Here is a 19,955-nt window from a genome sequence, read left to right as displayed (position 1 = left end):
AAAATTGAAGGTGAAAGCTCAAGCAACTTCAACATAAAGAAAACTTGGGAGGCTCGAAGATACAGGCAAAAGATTGTACCATGGTCAAAACAAGTATGGTACAAAGGAGCTATCCCGAGACATGCGTTTCTGTTGTGGATCACTCAATTAAACCGGCTCCCAACAAGAGCTAGATTATCTAGCTGGGGAATGCAGATCGACACAGCTTGTTGCATATGCGGGTTGTACCCTAAAACAAGAGATCATCTTTTCCTCCAGTGTGATTATAGTGAGATCTTGTGGGCAGAGGTTACAAAACGTCTAGGATATAGATCTTTTGTGTTTCAAACTTGGGAAGCATTCTCGGCTTGGCTGAATCTATCAGACAATTCCTCTACTCAAACGCTTAGGAGACTCGTTTCACAGGCTGTTATTTACACCCTGTAGCATGAAAGGAATAACCGTTTGCACAATAACAACTCCACGCCACCACATGTGCAGTTCAAGATACTAGATAGACAAGTCAGAGACGCCATCCTTGCAAAGAGTCATTGGAAAAACTTCAGAGACCTTTTGGGACAATGGTTGCGACATATATAACAAGTGAACTTTCCATTCTTGCAATCTTCAATTAGCCCTTGTATTTCTAATTTTTTTTGGCAAGGCCTAATATGTGTAACAACATTGTAGTCTTCTACAATCTTTTTCTTCAATGAAATTTCACAAATTTTCAAAAAAAAAAAAAAAAAAAGTTCCTTGGCTCATCAAACAAGGTAGACTCTTTGGAACCGTACGTGTCTTCGCTGAACGTATATGAATCAATCTGACCGTGCTGATCAATCTAGTAGAAGCAGTAACAGTTTCCAATCCCCAAACCCTAGCAAGTAGCAACCAAGATTTTTGTTTTTTCGCCTTTTTTTTTTCTTTTCTTCTTCTCCATCTTTCTAACTCCTAATGAAACTAGATGAGGACTGGCCTGATGTGCGGGTTTAAAGTTTTATAAATGAAATGAAATTTATTAAAATTTGTTGTATGTTATATATAAATTTTATTTTTGTTATAATACAATCATTTATATTCATTTACAAATCTTTTATGTATGTTACTATTAAAAGTATATTTTTTATACCTAAATGTACTCTTGTATGTTACAAAAAATATTATTTATCACCATCTAGAAACTGTCTATATAAACACATTAAACCAAATATATTACTTTTACTTCTGCATAGTTTTTTAATTACTAAAATTGTTGGCTCAAAAAACATTTTGAATAAAAAATATATTACATAATATACTAATCAACGGTGAATCATCACAATAATGTATGACCACCATGGAGAAAACATCGGCTCCGCCTTCATCCCTTATGGAGAGAACCTTGTGTCCAACCTCCTCCACCATGGAGAGAACTTTCGCCTTTCTCCCTTTGAGAGATAACCTTGCGTCCAATCTCCTCCTCCTTCCCTTGCGGAGATAACTTTGTGTCCAACCTTCTTTACCATAGGGAGAACCTCGGCTCTGCCCTCCTCCTATGTGGAGAAAATATGTTCACGTCTTTTTGCTATCTCAAAATGGCTTGTTCCGACAACCAATGAAAGTAAAAACAATTTTCTAATTTCACAAAAAAATCTTTTGATAGTAACTAATGTTAAATTTCCCAATGTATTTGTGATAGTAACTATGCCAAAGTGAAAGTAAAATACTTGGCTTAATGTGTTTATAGATAATATAATATACTAATCAATGATGTATCATCACAATAATATATGACCGCCATGGAAAAAACTTCGGCTCCGCCCTCATCCCTTATGCAGAGAACTTTGCGTCCAACTCCCTTGGAGAGATTACCTTGCGTCCAACCTCCCCCACCTTCCTCTGTTGGGTAAATAACCTTGTGTCCAACCTTCTCCACCATAGAGAGAACCTCGGCTCTGCCCTCATCCTGTGTGGAGAGAAAATGTTCACGTCTTTTTGCTATCTCAAAATAGCTTGCTCTGACGACCAATAAACGTAAAAACCTTTTTCAATCGTCACAAAATCTTTTGATAGTAACTAATGCTAAATTTTTCAATGTATTCGTGGAAGTGTCTTTGACACACCATGATGTAGCCTTTGTATCTGTAACGCTTCAACCGCCACATTATTTAGTGAGCCCATGTCTACTCTCAGTCCACGGGCCCACCTTCCCAAGTGGACCCTACATCTATTCCCGGCTTGTGGACCATCCCATATTCGATGACCGGTTTGTTACGTCTGGAAGTCTTTAAAAACTTGATTACCGATCTTACAAATCAACAAATGAGATTTTCTTGTGTTTTGTCCTCACTCGCACAATTTCGACAATCACTTCCAGAAAGGTCACCCATTATGAAGTTCTCTCAAGACCCTTGACTGAAAAAATAAGTGCATTTTGGTGACGTATGTGGCTAAATCAATTATTTTAAACATTTCCGCAAACCAGGGTGTCAGAGTCTTTGAGCTCCTATGGATCTATCAACAACGATTTTTTTTTTCAATCTATCTATCTATGTTTGTTGTACGCTTGTGTTTGATTAGCTTATTTTATCAATTCATTAGGTTGATGAGCTTCTATTCGTTATCTCCCTTTAAGATTGAATGAATAATGGTAACAATTATGTTTGCAAAAAAAAAAAAAGGGTTTATGACCAACCAATCAAGGTTGAGAAATTGAAAGAAAATTAATTTGGCATAATGAAAGAAGCAATAGGAAATTATAAGCATGTTAATATATGACTCTCAAATCATTCAAAGATTAAAATATAAATTAAAACAATCTAAAAATACTACAATAAATTTTAAAATACAGTATTAGAAAAAGAAGATTCATATATTAATTTTTTTTGGTTAACATATTGATCTTACCTATTTCCAACAGAAAAAAGAGAAAGTAGTAGAAATTTTTGGCTTAAGAAAATAAGAACTTCCCATTAAAATATATTCCTAATTAAACAAAGTTGAAAACAATGTTTTTGAATATATTATTTAAATATAAGGCGATCTTTGATTATGTAGAAGTGAGTACAAAATTTAGAATTAATAATTAAAATTATATTTTCCTTAATCATTTTTTCTATTTTTTAATAATTAATCACTTAAAATTAAAAATAAATAAATAATATTATAATTTCGAATTTTATGAAATATATATATATATATATAATCTCCTTATAATTATTTAAAAAAACTTTGTTTTTTTCTAAATTCTGAATTTTTTTATAATTATATATTTACTTTATTAATATTTTTTAAAACAAAATATTTCTTTTTGTTGTAATCAAATTCTTGCAGTTAAATATTTACACATGTCAAAATCTCAAATTGATAACTTGACACATGTTAAAATCTTGTTAATGGCTAACTTTCGAAACCCAACTTTATATAATAATATCGTAAAATCACAACCGGTTCGATCCGACATATTTTAAAACCGGTTCGATCTAAACGATTCTGAGACCGGTTCTCTACGTAAGTTAAGAGAAAGTGTTTATGAAGGTTTCAAGTTCAACACTAAAAAACCAAACCGGTTTGGTTAATTATGCGATGATTAACTGGTTAATTACTCTGTTTGCACAATGAATCAAATTTGGGAAGATAAGGAACAAAAAGCAAAAGAGCGTACAAAGTAGTAACACAGTAGCGAACCAAATCAAACAAGATAAAACCCCCAAAAACTAGGGTTTGAATCTTTGGGAAGATGTGTTCGTTATCGATGCAATTCTCGCTCTTGCAATCACTATCTCGACCCTCTTCGTCTTTTTTAGTCAACCGTGAACCTAATCTCTATACTACTTCTTCCTCTGTGAGCTTCCCGTTGAAGAGTAGTAGCGGAAGTGGGAATTTGATGGTTGTGAGAGTTAAAGCTTATGGTTCTTCTTCTTCTGATTCATCTGCAGATTCATCCACGCCTCCAAATGGCACTCGGGTAAATTGCAAAATTGAAATTTGGTTCAGCATTCGATTTGATTGATGTTAGACTCTAATCTGAATCGATAAATTGGTTTTGAGCAGCAGCCCAAAAGCAGGAGAGATATATTAGTGGAGTATGTTCAGAATGTGAAGCCTGAGTTCATGGAGATGTTCGTTAAACGTGCCCCTAAACATGTAACTCACTCACTCACTCTGCTTCATCATCTCCAAAGACTCAATTTTTTTTTGTAAAAAAGGTTGGAGCTTTTCATTGATTCTATGTTGGTTTCGATTAGGTGGTTGAAGCAATGAGACAAACTGTGACGAATATGATTGGAACGTTGCCTCCGCAGTTTTTTGCGGTTACTGTCACATCTGTGAGTGCTTTTATGTAAGCGATACGTTTTTTATTTTATTTCACAAGTTGTGTGTCCTGTGGTTTTTGTTACTTGTGTGTTGAATTTGCGTATTATGTATGTATGGGATTTATAGGTTGCTGAGAACCTTGCACAGCTGATGATGAGTGTATTGATGACTGGGTATATGTTCAGAAACGCTCAATATCGTCTTGAATTGCAACAAAGTTTGGAGCAGGTTGCTCTTCCTGAGCCACGTGATCTAAAGGTGAACATTTTCAGGTTTATAGCTTCTGTTTTCTGGAGGATTTCACTTGGTTTGTAGTTCTGTAAAAATGCTGATGCGAGTTTGTTCACTGGTTGCTTCGATTGACACTTCTGCTTCTTCTCTGTTGATAAGCCTCGTGTTAAGCTAGTCTAGAAGCATTATTATCCCATGAAACTTGTGGTGGATTGTGGCTGCGTTAACAGCTCAAAAACTATTGTTGAGTCGGTTAGCTAGAGAGCTAACAACATGTTCATATTAAGTTTAGGCAGAGCGAGCTTTGATTATTCTGGTTTTGTCTCTCGCATTTTTTAGTTTTGGAAGTAGTTGAGAGTTAAGAGAGTTCTCGTTTCCATGCTGTGTAGTTCTTTTGGTGACTTGAATAAAGCTGCTTAATATGCGTGTGTTTGATTTTGATGTATCAAATTGTATGTGACAGTGGTTGTCTATTTTGATTAAGCCAGGGGGGTGATGAAGACTATGCACCTGGAACTCAAAAGAACGTTTCAGGGGAAGTGATCAGGTGGAATAACATTTCTGGTCCTGAGAAAATTGATGCGAAAAAGTATATCGAGCTTTTAGAAGCAGAGATTGAAGAACTCAACCGTCTGGTGGGGAGAAAATCTGCGAATCAGCAAAACGAGATTTTGGAATATCTAAAATCTCTTGAACCCCAAAATCTTAAGGCATGAGAATTCATATATTAGTTTTTAAGTTTATTATCATCAAAATATTATTCCAATGCTTTTCTCAGTTGCAATACTTTTGAATTTTGTAGGAGCTTACAAGCACTGCAGGCGAAGATGTTGCCGTGGCCATGAATACATTTGTCAAGCGGCTTCTAGCTGTGTCAGACCCAAACCAAATGAAGGTTCGTTCTCTAATAATAACTTCTTCAGCTGAAACACTTGTTTGAGTTGTGTTTTGTTATATATATAGTGTGATGTGATTTGACTGGTATCAACGTTTTGGTGGTTACACAGACAGAAGTGACAGAGACAAGTGCAGCGGACCTGGCGAAATTGTTGTATTGGTTAATGGTGGTGGGATATAGCATTCGGAATATCGAGGTTCGGTTTGATATGGAACGTGTGCTTGGTACTCAAGCGAAGCTTGCAGAGCTGCCTCCTGGTGAAATTATTTGAACACTAAGGTGAATAAAACCGGGGGCTTTTTTACCCAAAGAACTCCGAATTTTCACTTGTCAAGTAATTTTTATTGTAAAATTGATCGAACTTACTTTGAAGAGAAGACAGTATTGGCTGTTGGAATTAGATCACAAGTTTTGCTTCGAGTGACTTCTTAAGATTCCTAACTCGTAGACAAAGCATAAGGAAATGTACGGTCTGATGTACATACTTAGGTTCGGGGAGCTGCACACGGACATAGAAGATATGGAAGAAAACTTATTTTCGTAAGTTCAGTGTTGACTTGACGTATGGTTAGTTAACAAGATAAATTAACAAAAAAAAACTATGAGGATTTAATTAGTATAGTAAAATAATACTCATTTGTAAAAAATTTGAAAGTACTATTGTAATTACCTAAGTCATGAATGATGTACTAGATGAACCCTCTTTCGAAATTTTGCCATTTTGTATTATGATTCTGAAAGTTGACATTCATTTACATACATTTAACTTAATTAAAGAGTTGACAGGCACAAATCGTCATCAAAAAAGAGTTGACCACTGAAATTCGTAGATATTTGAATTGGGATTAAGAAAACAAAGTCGGTTTATTATAGTGACATGCATAATTTCCTAAATGTTTATTGTGAAAACAGTTTAAATAAATTCAAATGAAAACTGACATATTTACACAAGATTTATAATTCTTGGAACAATCTCAAGATTAGGAAAACATATACAAGACCATTTCGACAACGAAAAATATTAGGGAAAAAACAAAGAAGAAGATGGATGATATATACACGAAACTTCAATTCTTTTATCATTCAATCCATACAATTATTTTTTTTGACAAATCCATTCATAATTAAACATCAGAAATCAACAGGAAACATACTGAAGCACAAATAATAACATAACGTTAGTGGGTTTGGATCTTAATAGACAAGAACATTACACTTCACACTTCTAAATACGAGTATTATAAAGCAATCTTTACATTCATACACCCAAAAGTGCTAAGACATAAGCTGTCATCACCGCAATAAAAAATCTCCCAAATATTTCTTTTCCTACAAGACAAGAAAAAAAGTCAAACTGATTATTTACTCTATATATATTCTCTACTTGATAACTAGATTTGGTGCAACAAAATGGTTACGTACGTATAAAAATATGATATATAATGTGTATGCTTACCTCTTATAACTGTACTAGAAGTTGATCCGCTAAAACTCGGTATGTTTTGTGGCCGCGTGAAAAGCGGCGGAGACGGCACTAGCGATGGAGGAGAAGGTGGCGGAGACGGTGGAGGCGGTGATGCCAAAGCGGAAGCTTCATACCTCAAGAGACATTTAGGAGTAAAGATCTGAGCCCAACGAGACCGGCTGCAACAATCCAAGATTTCTTGGACCCCAAGTTTCAGACACACGGTGCAGTTTCCTGAATCAAGATCGGGACTACACTGAACAATTGAATCTAAATCATATGAACCCTCGAATTGTGTGACACGTTCTTGATCCTCAACGAAATATGGTGTTGATGATGACGACGATGATGAAGAAGATGCTCTGATGATAAGCTCATCCATTTTATCCGAAAGCGTTTGTCCGAACCGATCCGTGTTTGGAGCAGAACTCAAAGAGTATCTAATGATGTAAGGTCTGTCTTCTACGAGGGTGAAGAAGGAAGTATCCGAGTAACGTACCATACACTCTTCATAGAATATGAACGCTTCTTTTTGATAAGTGCAGTTTCTAGAAATCTCTAGGGTTGCGGTTTGAACACAGTCGGAACAAGATTCTCTCGTGATGTCTCCTCTACAGAGGAACATGCCACGGACTGTGTTGGGGCTAAGACCTGTTGTGGCGTTGGAATAGGTTCTTAGAGAGGAACGGTCACGGAGAGAGGAGAGAAGTGTTTCGCGGTTTGTCCGGTAAGAGCTGGTTCGCGTGAAGTTGTCGGAAAATTGGCTGCAGAAGGTGCGCATGTGTTCAGGTTGGGATATGATTTGGCTTGTAGAGAAGAGAAGAGCTAAGATAGAGAGAAAGCAAAAGAGAGAAGAGAGACTCTTTATCACTGTTGCCATTATTTGTTCTTGTTTATGAATTATTTGAGAGAAAACAAGAAGAAAATTTATAGCAGAGAGATCGATTAAAAGATGCATTATAATCTTTGACTATACAAATGCCTTGTTATTTAAAATTGATCGTTGAGGTCGTATCATTTCGTATATAAAATGTTATCTTTATTGTACTTCAATATCTGTTTGCCCAAAAAAAAAATGTACTTTAATATCTCAACCATATGAAATCTATGGATGATAGTTGTGGTATGAAACTCCAATTTCTTTTAATCTCTGTCAATCCATACAATTGTGATTTTGACAAATCCATTTAAATTAAATATCAAAATCGACAAAAATATAAACTAAAAAAGAAAAATTAACAAAAGTTTAGGGGGGGTTTGTGTCTTATGAGACAAGGAAGGAAACACATCACACTCTTCACACAACAAGAATAAGGTCATCTTTACATTACACCAATAAGTGTTAAAACATAAGCTGTCATGACCGCAATAAAAATTCTCCCAAATATTTCGTTTCCTGCAAGACAAGAAAAGAAGTTGATCTGATTAGTAGTTTTACTCTATATAGTCTCTTCTTCATAACTAGATTAGTACAACAAAATAGTTTACGTACATACTGTATGAAGATGATGTGTATAATACATTATATGCTTACCTTTTATAGCGTTAATAGAAAATGACCCGCCAAAACTCGGCCGCATGAAAAGGGGCGGAGAGGGTACTAATGGAGGCAGTAGCGATGGAGGAAAAAGTGGCGGAGAAGGTGGTGGAGGTGATGGAGATGGTGGAGGTGGTGACGACAAAGCGGTAGCTTCGTACCTCAAGAGACATTTAGGAGTAAAGATCTGAGCCCAGCGAGACTGGTTGCAACAATCCAACATTTCTTTGACCGCAAGTTTCAGACACGTTGTGCAGTTTGTTGGATCAAGATCAGGGCTGCACTGGGCAAGTGAATCTAAATCAAACGAACCCTCGAATTGTTTCACACGTACTTCATCCTCCACGAAATACGGTGTTGATGATAATGATGGGGAAGAAGTTGCATTGATGATCAGCTCATCCATTTTATCGGAGAGCGTTTGTGGGAACCGATCCAAGTTAGGAGCATAACTCAATGAGTACCTAATGATGTAAGGTCTCTCGTCTACGAGGGAGAAGAAGGGTGAATCCGAGTAACGTACCATACACTCTTCGTAGAAAATGAAAGCTTCTTTTTGATGAGTACAGTTTCTTGAGATTTCTAGGGCTGCGGTTTGAACACAGTCTGAACAAGATGACAACGAGATGTCTCCCCTACAGAGGAACATACCACGGACTATGTCGGGAGTAATACCGGTCGTTGCATTGGAATAGGTCGCGAGAGAGGAACGGAGACGAAGAGAGGTGAGTACAATATCGCGGTTCGTCTCGTATGCGCTGGCTTGTGTGAAGTTGTCGGAGAATTGGTTGCAGAAGGTGCTCATGTGGATGTGGTCAGATTGGGATATGGTTTGGCTTGTAGAGAAGAGAAGAGATAAAAGTGAGAGAAAGCAAAAGAGAGAAGAGAGACTTTGGATCATTGTTGCCATTGTTTGTTCTCTCTTGTTTATGAATTATGAGAGATTAATGAAGAAAATTTATAGTAGACAGACTTATAAATTAAAAAGATGTATTTTATATACTATTTGACTAGGAAAATTCTTTTATTACTCTTAATTAGGTGATAGTTGAGGCCATGTTGTTGTATAAAATGTAAACTTTATGGATTATGTAATATTTAAACTAGATGAAAGACTTGTTTAAGGAATAATACAGAATTATTGAAGCTGACACGTTTGTTATATTACTGTCGGAAGCAAAACATAAGACTTGATTAGGAAGACTTTCGATTTCTTTTATTGGTTTAAGAAGACTCTAATTAGTCTTACAATTTGGAAGGCATGTTTGATGCAGAGATAAGTATTAGGATATTAGTTACAGTCGGATACAACAGAAAACAAGATATGTTTAGATTTTGGTCCGATCAATATAGTTAAAAAGTATCAACGTGAAATCAAGTCCGAAATTATATTTACAATTTTTTAAAAACAAATTTATGAGGTATACATTTTCCAATTTGCATCATTCCCTGACTCAAAACGGATACATACATAGTCTAAAAAATTCGAAATGAATATACTTTATTTATTTTGATACGAATACATTATATTACCAACCGATAACACTGAAAGTTGAAACCTAACATATAAATATACAAATGTTTATTTATTTTTAACTTTTATTAGAAGTCGAGAACACAACAGATGGCACGTCAACCAAATTAAGAGAACACCAATATAAACCAGTAGTCACTATCCTTAAATCATCACTACATTTGATCATAAAACCATAAGTGGTAACACCAAAGTTGTCATGATTGCAATAAACGTGCCCCCAAATATTCCATTTCCTGTAAAAACCACAAAAAGAGCCAAAACATGTTTTAGTTGTTTATTCTTGATAATTGGATTGTAGGCAGATAGGTTGGTTACGGTGGACCTAAAATCTTCAGGTCAACCCGGTTTAATTCGATCAAGATGGAACATACCATTTTTCATACTTTAAAAAACTGGGACAATTCTGGTCTAGTCCATGTACAACCAATTTCATCATTTCTTTTTGGTATTTGTCAGATAACTACATATATACACGTATCAGCATGACCTCAAGAACGGACTAATTCAAACCGAACCTGACCGGATTAGTCCATCGCAAAATCTCAAATCATAGTACAAAATCCAATGGTGTATAAATTATCAATGAAATGATAGATACTGCGACTCACCTTCTGTAACGCCAAGACTCGTTATGTTCGGTTGCAAAGCGGAGATTTCGTACGTGATTAGACATTTAGTAAAGAAGATCCGAACAAACANGATTGTAGGCAGATACGTTGGTTACGGTGGACCTAAAATCTTCAGGTCAACCCGGTTTAATTCGGTCAAGATGGACCATACCATTTTTCATACTTTAAAAAACTGGGACAATTCTGGTCAAGTCCATGTACAACAAATTTCATCATTTCTTTTTGGTATCTGTCAGATACACATATATACGTACTTATCAGCATGACCTCTCAAGAACGGACTAATAATTCAAACCGAACCTGACCGGGTTAGTTCATCGCAAAATCTCATTCATAGTATAAAATCCAATGGTGTATATCAATTAAATCATAGATACTGTGACTCACCTTCTGTAACACCAAGACTCGATATGTTCGGTTGCAAAGCGGAGATTTCATACGTGATGAGACATTTAGTAAAGAAGATCCTAGCAAACTGAGCATGGCTGCAACACTCCGAGAGTCTTTGGACCGCAAGGTTCAAGCAGACGGTGCAGTTTCTTGGATCAAGATCAGGACTACACTGGACCATTGCATGTAAATCATACGAACCTTCCAACTGAGTCACATGTTCTCTATCCTCCACAAAATATGGAACTGGTAACGACGAAGACAAGGATGCTCTGAGGATAAGTTCGTCTAGTTTTTCAGGAAGTGTTCGATTGAAAAATTGCGGAGAATCCAAAGAACTGTCCGGAGAGTATCTAGCGGTATTAGGAACATCCTCTACGAGCGTGAAGAAAGAAGTGTTCGAGTACCGAACTATACACTCGTTAGAGATTACCAAAGCTGTTTTACGATAAAAGCAGGATTCATAGATTTCTAACGTTGTGGCATTGACACACTCTGAACAAGATGTTCTGTTTAGGTCTCCTCTGCAAAGGAACATGCCATAGATTGTGTTTGGGCTAAGACCGGCCGTGGCGTTTGAATAGCTTCCGAGGGAGGAACGGTTGCGAAGAGTGGAGAGGACCGTGTCACGATTTGAAAGATAAGGGCTAGTTCGAGTGACGTTGTTGAATTCGGTGCAATCCATACGCATTTGAGTAGGTTGGGACATGGCTCGGAGAGAGAATAAGAAGAAGCAAAACGAAGCAGCAGCAAAGTGTGCATTGATTCTCGTCATTTTTGTGTGTTCTTTCTTGATTATTATGACTTATGAGAAAGAACAAAACAGAGCAAATACATAAAGCTATTATATAGAGAAATTAATTGTCTCACATTGTTATTAAAAATTATTTATCAAATGTCCACATATAAACGTTGTTGACCAATTCCGAGGTTGAATCCATATATAAATAATTATTATTTTAGTTGAATTAATCTTTATTCTTGTATAGAAAACGTTGATTACCTTTACAAGTCTTTTAAGTAAGGTAAAAGATAAAGTTGATAATTTGGTTTTCTGAAAGCTACGTTACACGCAAGACTTGTTCTTAGATTATTATCTTTTAATTAATTGTGGGTAATAAGAAAACATGAGTTTTTTTTAATCTCTAGAAGTTTTTTGTCTAATGGTTTTACCAAAAGTTGATTAATAATACTTTTACAGTTTGTAGTATGTGGTAGATGTACTAGGATCATATATAAAAAATTGTCAGCGGTAGAATCGTTTATGTAACAATTCTCATAATTTGTATTAAATAACAAATAAAACGATAAAAAAGACAAAGCTTAAGTATCTAAATTTACATCACGAGTAACCAAAATAAATTATAATACTTTCAATTTTTCATTAAGCAAATTAGAAAAATATCAATTCGCATTTAATTACCTATGTAAATGATTTTCCCTCTAATTGACTCATTTGAACTAATCTTGTATTTTGTTGACAAAAATTCTTTTTTATTTATACTTATTAGCTAGGTCAATTAGTCAAGAACTCCTAGAAAAACAGTGGTAGAAAATCTCAGAGATGGGAGAAAAAGAAAGCATTTGCAGGTTGATTTGATAGATAGTATTTGTTAACATTGATCACCTATGGTAGTTATTTAGATGACATAGAATCTGTGAAATTTTGCAGGAGCTGATATTTTTATGTAAAATTTATTTAGATATATTTTTTTTGTTTCTTTTTGGTGCTCTTAACCATGTAGTCACTGATATTTCTCCTGAACTCTATAATTTCAAAAAAAAAAAGTTTAGAGAAATATGTATAAATATTTTTTTTGACATTAACAAATATACATGTTTTGACAAATATATATTTTTACTTCTTAAAATAAAGTCAACATAATTTGTTTTTATGAAGATCATCCAATTCAATTGCCTCAAGTTCCACAAAATGGATATATCATACTATTACGTTGACTTCGATCAAGAACCAACGTACGGATTATATTAATTTTTAGATGCTAACACACATATCATAGGGACACATATATGAAGTACCAAGTACCAACCCATGATTAGTTTATAGTCCCAGACGTGTTAACTGACATATATAGAAAGCTGTCATGACAGCAAATCTGCGATAAAATACTATGGAACATGACTTAGTGGGAGACAATCCCACTAACAGAGGATAACTTCTTCATTCATTCTTTGATCAACAAGTCAACGTCGGTTTACTCTGGTTATGATCTTATTATCACCCAAATAGAGAACGCAAATATAAAACAGTAGTTACAATCACTAGATTTGATCATAAACCCATTAGTAAAGCTATCATGATTGCAAGAAACGTTCTCCCAAATATATCATCTCCTGTAAAAAAAAAAAAGAGCCAAAAAAAACCAATTCAAAGCCATATCACATAACTATAGTAAATGATAACTTAAATGATATATGTACTGTGGCTCACCTTTTCTAACTCCAAGACTCGTTTTGTTCAGTTGCAAAGCGGAGATGTTATACCTGAGCAGACATTTAGGAAATAAGATACGAGCCCAACGAGATTGGCTGCAACACTCGGAGAATTGTTGAACTACAAATTCCAAGCACACGGTGCAGTTTCTTGGATCAAGATCAGGACTACACTGGGCCATTGCCTCTATATCATACGAACCCTCCAGTTGAGACACGTGTTCTTGATCTTCCACAAAATATGGAATAGGTGACGAAGAAGACGACGGTACTTTGAGGACAAGCTCGTCTATTTTTCCAGGAAGTGTTTTGTTGAAAAATTTGGGAGAATCCGAAGAATTGATCGGAGCGTAACTAGAGGTGCTAGGTGAAGCTTCTACGAGCGAGTAGAACGAAACGTCCGAGTACCGAACCATACAGTCGCCAGAGAATATGAAAGAGCTGTCATGAGACTCGCAGGTTTCAGCGATTCCCGACGTTGCGGAATGGACACAGTCTGAACAAGATGTTTTGCTTATGTTTCCTATGCATAGGAACATGCCATAGACTGTGTTTGGTGTAAGACCGGCCGTGGCGTTGGCATAATAGCTTCCGAGGGTGGAACGGTTGCGAAGAGTGGAAAGGACGGTGTTGCGGTTCGATTGATATGCATCGGGTTCTTTGTTGCAATCGGTTAGATTTTGAAAAGGCTGGGACATGGCTCCGAGAGAGAATAAGAAGAAGCAAAACAGAGCGACAACCAAGTGTTCGATGATTCTTGTCATTTTTCTTTTGTTATGACTTAACGAAAAGAACAAAACATAGGACATTAGGTTTATATAAAGAAAGAATATACCTTATTATTTAAAATTCATTCAAATCCGTGATGTCCACATATAACGTGGTTAGACCAATTCAGAGGTTGAATCTTTATATAATTAGTAGTATTATTTTAGTTGAACTCCATGTTTTGTATAAAAAGAAACGTTAAAAAGAAATGTTTTGTATATAACTCCAGGTTTGTTAAGTGTGATGAAGGCAAAAGATAAAAGTTTTACAAAATCTTGTCTAGAGCTCTTGGCGAAATAGAAGGAGTAACGCCTCACACATATATGTAATTAGCTATTAATCTTTATTAGATTTATTTTTCAACATTTTTACTTTTAAACAAAAATCAATTCTAGTTAGAGAACATATTTAAATATTGTATACGATATCATGTATAATATCTTTTAAAAATTAAAATTGAAAATCAAAAATATATTATCTTTAGTAAAGAAAAATATATAAACCAAAGTGATTCACTAAAGATGACATAGTATTAGTAAAGAAATATTATGAGATTGAACATGAGAGTTAATTTTCCAAAATATTAAAAAGATTTTAATGTATAAGATTTTACTTTGATTTTAATAACGTTTAAATATTATATTTCTTTCAACTATAATTCAAACCATAAAAAAGTAATTAAATAACAACAATAAAATATAATATTGAAAAGAAAGGAAATTTTAACCAGAGTCAGTTAATCATCAAAATCACTTTCAGTTTGGGCCTAATTAAGTTAATGGCCCAATGAGAGAACCCACACAAACATTACTTCCTCTCGTTGACTCCTTTTTCGAACGTAAAAACGAAAGTTTTATAAACAATTTAGTATTATATTTGTCGGTTCTACTTTCGCTTGTAGTTTGATAATAAATATTTATTAACATTAATTATGTAATATTTTCTCAAGTAGCTTTAATTAGTGAATTTCCATTTAATTCCAAAAGTAACTGTTAAGTTTTCCATTTTTTTTTAAAACTACATCGGTAACAAAACAATTACCTTTTTTTTTAAAAAAGTAAGAGAGTTGCGTTGAGTAATTTTTTGGGTTCACTTGTTTCCTTTACTTTTTAATTTGTTATTAGTAACGGTAACAATGATATTACTGTGCCCTTATTATTATTATGGAAAACAATACTACTTTTATTACATATATAAGTAAATAAATAAATAAAAGGAAACTGATCACAACGGTAACAACAGATATTACCTTATTCTAAGCAAGGGAGGTGTGCGTTGAGTAATTTATATCAACGAGACCGGGACTTGTTTCCTCTTTATACTCTACCATCGTCGTTCGTATTCTCTCTGTTTTCTCATCTCTACAGCAGACTACAAACACGGTACCATCTTCTTTCTAATCTCTGATCCTCTCTTCCATATTCTTTCGTCGTCCGCATAGAATCAATCCTCTCTTACATATGCCTACTTCTTCCAATTCGTAACAATGATATATATTCCTGTTTCTTATATTTGCATAACGATTCGTTTTAAGTAATGGATTCTGCGACTGCAATGACGTCGTGTCTCCAGTTTGGGGTCATCATCTCAGCCTCAGCCTTAGGGTTTCCACAAGTACGTTTGGGGTCATCATCTCAGCCTGCTTCACGTCGTGTCTCCAGTTCAATGACGAACCTTCTCCTTATTTTTACCGAATCCTTAAGCCTCCCCTGTTCTTGCTACGTACGGTGATTTTTTTTTTTTTTTTTTTACTAATAACATTAAACTTCTCTCTGATAATTTAATTTGTTGGAAACATGTGTAGATCTTAGTAATTAGTTCTGAATATTATGTGTTTTATGACTGATTTAATCTCAGGTTTTTCTTTTACAGAAAAACGTGAATGAATGAGATGATGATGATGGTGGTGATGGTGATGGATTCAAAAGCTGATTTGGTGTAAACTGTAAAGTCAAAAGCACAACTAGCTAACCTAGTTCCTTATTCTACGGTGGAATCAAGAATTCGAAATCTTCCTAGTCTACTCTAATAACTGCGCCAAGAGGCCGTCCTTATGACATGACATGGGTACTCTTCCATAGTACAATTACAACTTACAATTACAACAATCTCCTTCCTCAAATCTCGGGTTCCCAAATCCACTACTTCTCTCCTTGCAACCCCATGAAAATACTGAGGTCAATTTCTATCCCATCTTTAATTTAATTTTTGTCCCTAATATTCTTTTCCCTAGATTTTTTTTATTTATTATTATTATTATTATTATTATTATAAACCACCATTATTTCTAAAATATATGAAAAACTTATTTACAAATCATAATGTAAACTTGAATTAAAATTTGCAATACGATATGAAACTAAGCGGATTTTGGATCCTGTCATTCGACCTAGTCATTGATCATTAGAGATTCCATAAGTCTAATTTGTATTCACATTGTTATGTTAATTTAGCATTCAAGTTCCTATTATGATTTGTAAATAAGTTATTTTCATAGATTTTTGTGGTTTTTAAAAATATACAAAATATATTAGAATGCTAAATCAACAAAATGATGTGAGAACTAACTAGATTTTGGATCCCGTCATTTGACATAGTCATTGACTGTTAGAGATTCCATAAGTTCAATCTGTTTTCGCATTGTTAAAAGTTCATTTAGCATTCAAATTCTTATTATTAAAAAAGAAAAGTTTTTTGTTTTTGTTTTAAATGGATTTAAAAGTTAAAAAAATATAGATATATTAAAATGCTAATAAATCTACAAATGAGAGCAATGAGAGCGGTTTAAGAAGAATATTTTAATCTATCAATCTTGTTAAAAACATCATGGTCACTCTGGTATCTTCAATATAACGGTTTAAGTTAAACCATTTTTTCAATTACGCCGGTTTATTAACAATAGAAAACCTCTTATTGTATATATGTTCCCGCTCGAGTGTTTAGAAACCCTAAAACTGCCTATATCGAGAGAAGAGAATTCCCAAAATCACTGTCCCCAAAGAGGAAGATATTTAGCTAAAAAGGTACAATCTTTCGTTTCCCTCTTTCACTCTTGGATTTTCTCGAGAATCTTACAATCCGCATGTTTTTTTTTTTCCCCACGAATTGATCTGTTTGCTTCCTCCTCTGTCTCTAACCGAAACAAACCCGTTCTTGTTTTGCGACATTAGTCTTATGTTTCTGTCAATTGTTAACTCTTATTGTGATTTTTAGCACATATAAACAGAAACCGCCTTGTTCGTTTTAGCTTCTGTTCATAAATCTATCAGATCAAAGATTGTTTTTTTTGTTTTTTGTAAAGATCTTACCTTTTTAACTGTTTCAATGCTAATTTTGTCTCTCAATCATGGCTCTGATTTTGGGGTACTATCTCAATTGATTGATTTTGAAATGTATTATTCAATGCAGATTCTGTAATCGAAACATGTCAGGTGATTTGGAGAGCTCGGTGATAAACTTGAAACTACTCATAGATGAAGAGAAGAACAAAGTTGTATTCGCTGAATCCGGTAAAAATTTCGTCGATATACTTTTGAGCTTTTCGACTTTGCCGATGGGAACAATCGTTAGATTGCTGGAGATGCATCAGAAGTCACATTCAGTAGCCATAGGTTGTTTCAACAACATCTATGGAAGTGTTGTGAGTATGGGCATGAAGCATTTCAGTAATGAAGCTTGCAAGCAATTTTTAAGTCATCCAGACTGGTTCATCCATCACACTATTGTTTAAGGTAAACTTTTTAATCATTCTGATTATTGCAGAATAAATAGCCGTTAGAACCCATTTAGCTAACGACTCTTTCTTCACTACGCAAGCCTCAATAAAGAACAAGCTACTCCTACTGAAGCAAGCACAATTAATCCTGTCTCATGACAGTCCCAAGGACGCAGAGGTCAACAACAAAACCGCAGTGAAGACAAGGAGAGCAATCCTCGTTACATCATTATTTATTCCAGATCAAGAGATAAATAAACCGCAGTTAAAGACGAAGATCAGTTAAAGGAGAGCCTTATGGAAGATCAGTTAAAGACGAAGCTTCTCAAGATCAGCTTCTTTTGGTTATAATTAGCTTTCTTTTGTAATAGTTTGTTTCCGCTTTTGAATCAAGTGGCTACTCCACTAACTTGCTCGTTTGTAATGGCTTTTGTATGAACTATGATATAAAGTTAAAACAGTGGAAGTGAATTGATTGATAAGCGTCGGGTTCTTTGTTACAATCGGTGAGATTTTGAGAAGGTTGGGACATGGCTCCGAGAGACAATAAGAAGAAGAGAGCGACAACAAATTGTTTAATGATTCTTGTCATTTTTCTTTTGTTATGACTCTATGAAAAGAACAAAACAGAGGACATATAGGTTTATATAAAAAAAATTTAAATTCATTCAAATCCGTGATTGTCCACATATAACGTGGTTAGACCAATTCAGAGGTTGAATCTTTATATAACGAGTATTATTTTAGTTGAACTCCATGTTCTTGTATAAAAAAATAAACGTTGAATATCGTTGCAGGTTTGTAGTGTGATGAAGCCAAAGGTGACCCGTTTCTCTTCCTCTCCGGCATGCTAAGGAGCAGTCCACTGAAGCACCGTGCCGGTGTGGTGGAAGACGAGATCTCGGCTCGCCTTTCAGTGACTGTGGTGGTTCGTAGCTGCTCTGGGCGTCTTTCCTTGCAGTTTCGGGGAATCGGATCTGTGATTTGGATTGTGACCGTCCGCTTTCTCCATCCTTTCGCCGGAGAAGCTAGCTGTTCGGAGGTTCTTGGTCGAGTCGGGTCTTAGCGTCTTCAGGTTGTCGAGGAGACTTCAAGGTGTGTCGGTGACCGAGATTTGCGGATGCCCACAAAGCCGACGGTCTCTTGAGAGTTTCCTCAACTTCTGGTGTCTTTCCGACCAAGTAGCGAGATAACAAAGCAGCTGAGATATGGCCAATCTGGATAGGCACCGGGAGGTGATGATATGTTACTTTGTACTTCAATCTCTTATCTTGAATCGTTAAGCATTCTGGTCTAGTATGATTAGTATGGAAAAGCTTTAGCTCTTGCTGGTTGTGCTTGTCTCTTGGTCGGTTCAGTCGGATGTATTGTCCGTTTTAGGTTTAGGACCGAAACATTGAAAGCCGGGAATTCCTAACTTTTCTGTTGATGCGTTTCTGGGTGTTGATGCTATTGGGTCAAGTTCTACACGCTGATCATGAGGAGCTCATAGCTTGGTTTTGATTTGCTCTTCAGTATTAGTTTTGGCTTTCTCTGTGTTAATATTTGTTTTCGTGTCATTAGGTCAATTTAGGTGGTTTAAGAGATGATTTCACTCCGAGTTGTGGTGTGTTATCTATCTCGTTGTGGTTAAAAAATGCAATGATTCTCGATTAGGTAGCGTTGGATCCAGCTAGTGTTCCAGGGTTGTACTTGATCAACTATTGCATTTGTTTTGTGGTCCAAATCTTTAGAGGTGAATGTAATGCGTATTTGATTTGGTTGTAATACTTTTGGTTAATAGAAAGTTGTTGAGTCAAAAAAAAAAAATATCACACAAGTGCAAACACCTAAACTGCTATTTTTAAAGCAATCTCCCAAATATTTCTTTCCTATTAGTCTATTAGACAAGAATATATATAAATAACATATCACACGTCACACACATTAAATACGAATATTTATAATCATTGGATTGGATCATAGTCATAGCTCACGAGTGCTAACACCGAAGTTGTCATGGCTGTAATGAAAATCCTCCTAAAAATTTCGTTTCCTGCAATACAAAGAAAAGCCA

At 35.1% G+C, this 19,955-nt stretch overlaps 5 protein-coding genes across 8 annotated transcripts; 1 reads left to right on the top strand and 4 right to left on the bottom strand.

The window, feature by feature from the left end:
- LOC104753032 lies at window positions 3,596–5,831 on the top strand. Of its 4 annotated transcripts, none has more exons than XM_010475305.2 (7): window positions 3,596–3,925; window positions 4,015–4,104; window positions 4,206–4,286; window positions 4,402–4,547; window positions 4,991–5,216; window positions 5,309–5,401; window positions 5,514–5,831. In XM_010475305.2, the coding sequence occupies exons 1-7, from the start codon at window positions 3,698–3,700 to the stop codon at window positions 5,673–5,675; spliced, it is 1,026 nt and encodes a 341-aa protein (XP_010473607.1). In that variant the 5' UTR covers window positions 3,596–3,697; the 3' UTR covers window positions 5,676–5,831. The 4 variants fall into 4 exon arrangements, with proteins under 4 accessions (XP_010473607.1, XP_010473606.1, XP_010473608.1 ...); XM_010475304.2 differs by having other exon boundaries at window positions 4,012–4,104; XM_010475306.2 differs by having other exon boundaries at window positions 4,012–4,104; window positions 4,402–4,533; window positions 4,995–5,216; window positions 5,514–5,675.
- Window positions 6,522–7,801, bottom strand: LOC104753031 (cysteine-rich repeat secretory protein 4-like). Its single transcript, XM_010475303.1, has 2 exons — window positions 6,861–7,801; window positions 6,522–6,733 (listed from the first exon to the last, which is right to left on the bottom strand). The coding sequence occupies exons 1-2, from the start codon at window positions 7,747–7,749 to the stop codon at window positions 6,663–6,665; spliced, it is 960 nt and encodes a 319-aa protein (XP_010473605.1). The 5' UTR covers window positions 7,750–7,801; the 3' UTR covers window positions 6,522–6,662.
- Window positions 7,985–9,318, bottom strand: LOC104753029 (cysteine-rich repeat secretory protein 4). The gene is made up of 2 exons (XM_010475302.2): window positions 8,404–9,318; window positions 7,985–8,265 (listed from the first exon to the last, which is right to left on the bottom strand). Exons 1-2 carry the CDS (start codon window positions 9,314–9,316, stop codon window positions 8,192–8,194), a joined length of 987 nt encoding a protein of 328 aa, XP_010473604.1. The 5' UTR covers window positions 9,317–9,318; the 3' UTR covers window positions 7,985–8,191.
- Window positions 9,884–11,775, bottom strand: LOC104753028 (putative cysteine-rich repeat secretory protein 5). The gene is made up of 3 exons (XM_019238037.1): window positions 11,050–11,775; window positions 10,552–10,641; window positions 9,884–10,176 (listed from the first exon to the last, which is right to left on the bottom strand). The coding sequence occupies exons 1-3, from the start codon at window positions 11,735–11,737 to the stop codon at window positions 10,106–10,108; spliced, it is 849 nt and encodes a 282-aa protein (XP_019093582.1). The 5' UTR covers window positions 11,738–11,775; the 3' UTR covers window positions 9,884–10,105.
- On the bottom strand, window positions 13,081–14,180 carry LOC104753027 (probable cysteine-rich repeat secretory protein 6). The gene is made up of 2 exons (XM_010475301.1): window positions 13,415–14,180; window positions 13,081–13,317 (listed from the first exon to the last, which is right to left on the bottom strand). The coding sequence occupies exons 1-2, from the start codon at window positions 14,178–14,180 to the stop codon at window positions 13,256–13,258; spliced, it is 828 nt and encodes a 275-aa protein (XP_010473603.1). The 3' UTR covers window positions 13,081–13,255.

Source organism: Camelina sativa, chromosome 16, assembly GCF_000633955.1.
Source record: "Camelina sativa cultivar DH55 chromosome 16, Cs, whole genome shotgun sequence".
NCBI lineage: Eukaryota > Viridiplantae > Streptophyta > Magnoliopsida > Brassicales > Brassicaceae > Camelina > Camelina sativa.
This window is presented reverse-complemented; position numbering and strand designations above follow the sequence as displayed.

Bases quoted from the DNA above. Each gene is read 5' to 3' on its own strand.
- LOC104753032 (XM_010475304.2), top strand. From the start codon at position 3,698: ATGTGTTCGTTATCGATGCAATTCTCGCTCTTGCAATCACTATCTCGA. The intron at 4,548-4,990 runs GTTTATAGCTTC...ATTTTGATTAAG, and splicing joins CTAAAGGTGAACATTTTCAG to CCAGGGGGGTGATGAAGACT. The intron at 5,402-5,513 runs GTTCGTTCTCTA...GTGGTTACACAG, and splicing joins CAGACCCAAACCAAATGAAG to ACAGAAGTGACAGAGACAAG.
- LOC104753031 (XM_010475303.1), bottom strand. From the start codon at position 7,749: ATGGCAACAGTGATAAAGAGTCTCTCTTCTCTCTTTTGCTTTCTCTCT. The intron at 6,734-6,860 runs GTAAGCATACAC...CTTGTCTTGTAG, and splicing joins TTCTAGTACAGTTATAAGAG to GAAAAGAAATATTTGGGAGA.
- LOC104753029 (XM_010475302.2), bottom strand. From the start codon at position 9,316: ATGGCAACAATGATCCAAAGTCTCTCTTCTCTCTTTTGCTTTCTCTCA. The intron at 8,266-8,403 runs GTAAGCATATAA...CTTGTCTTGCAG, and splicing joins TTCTATTAACGCTATAAAAG to GAAACGAAATATTTGGGAGA.
- LOC104753028 (XM_019238037.1), bottom strand. From the start codon at position 11,737: ATGACGAGAATCAATGCACACTTTGCTGCTGCTTCGTTTTGCTTCTTC. The intron at 10,177-10,551 runs GTGAGTCGCAGT...TGGTTTTTACAG, and splicing joins GAGTCTTGGCGTTACAGAAG to GAAATGGAATATTTGGGGGC.
- LOC104753027 (XM_010475301.1), bottom strand. From the start codon at position 14,180: ATGACAAGAATCATCGAACACTTGGTTGTCGCTCTGTTTTGCTTCTTC. The intron at 13,318-13,414 runs GTGAGCCACAGT...TTTTTTTTACAG, and splicing joins GAGTCTTGGAGTTAGAAAAG to GAGATGATATATTTGGGAGA.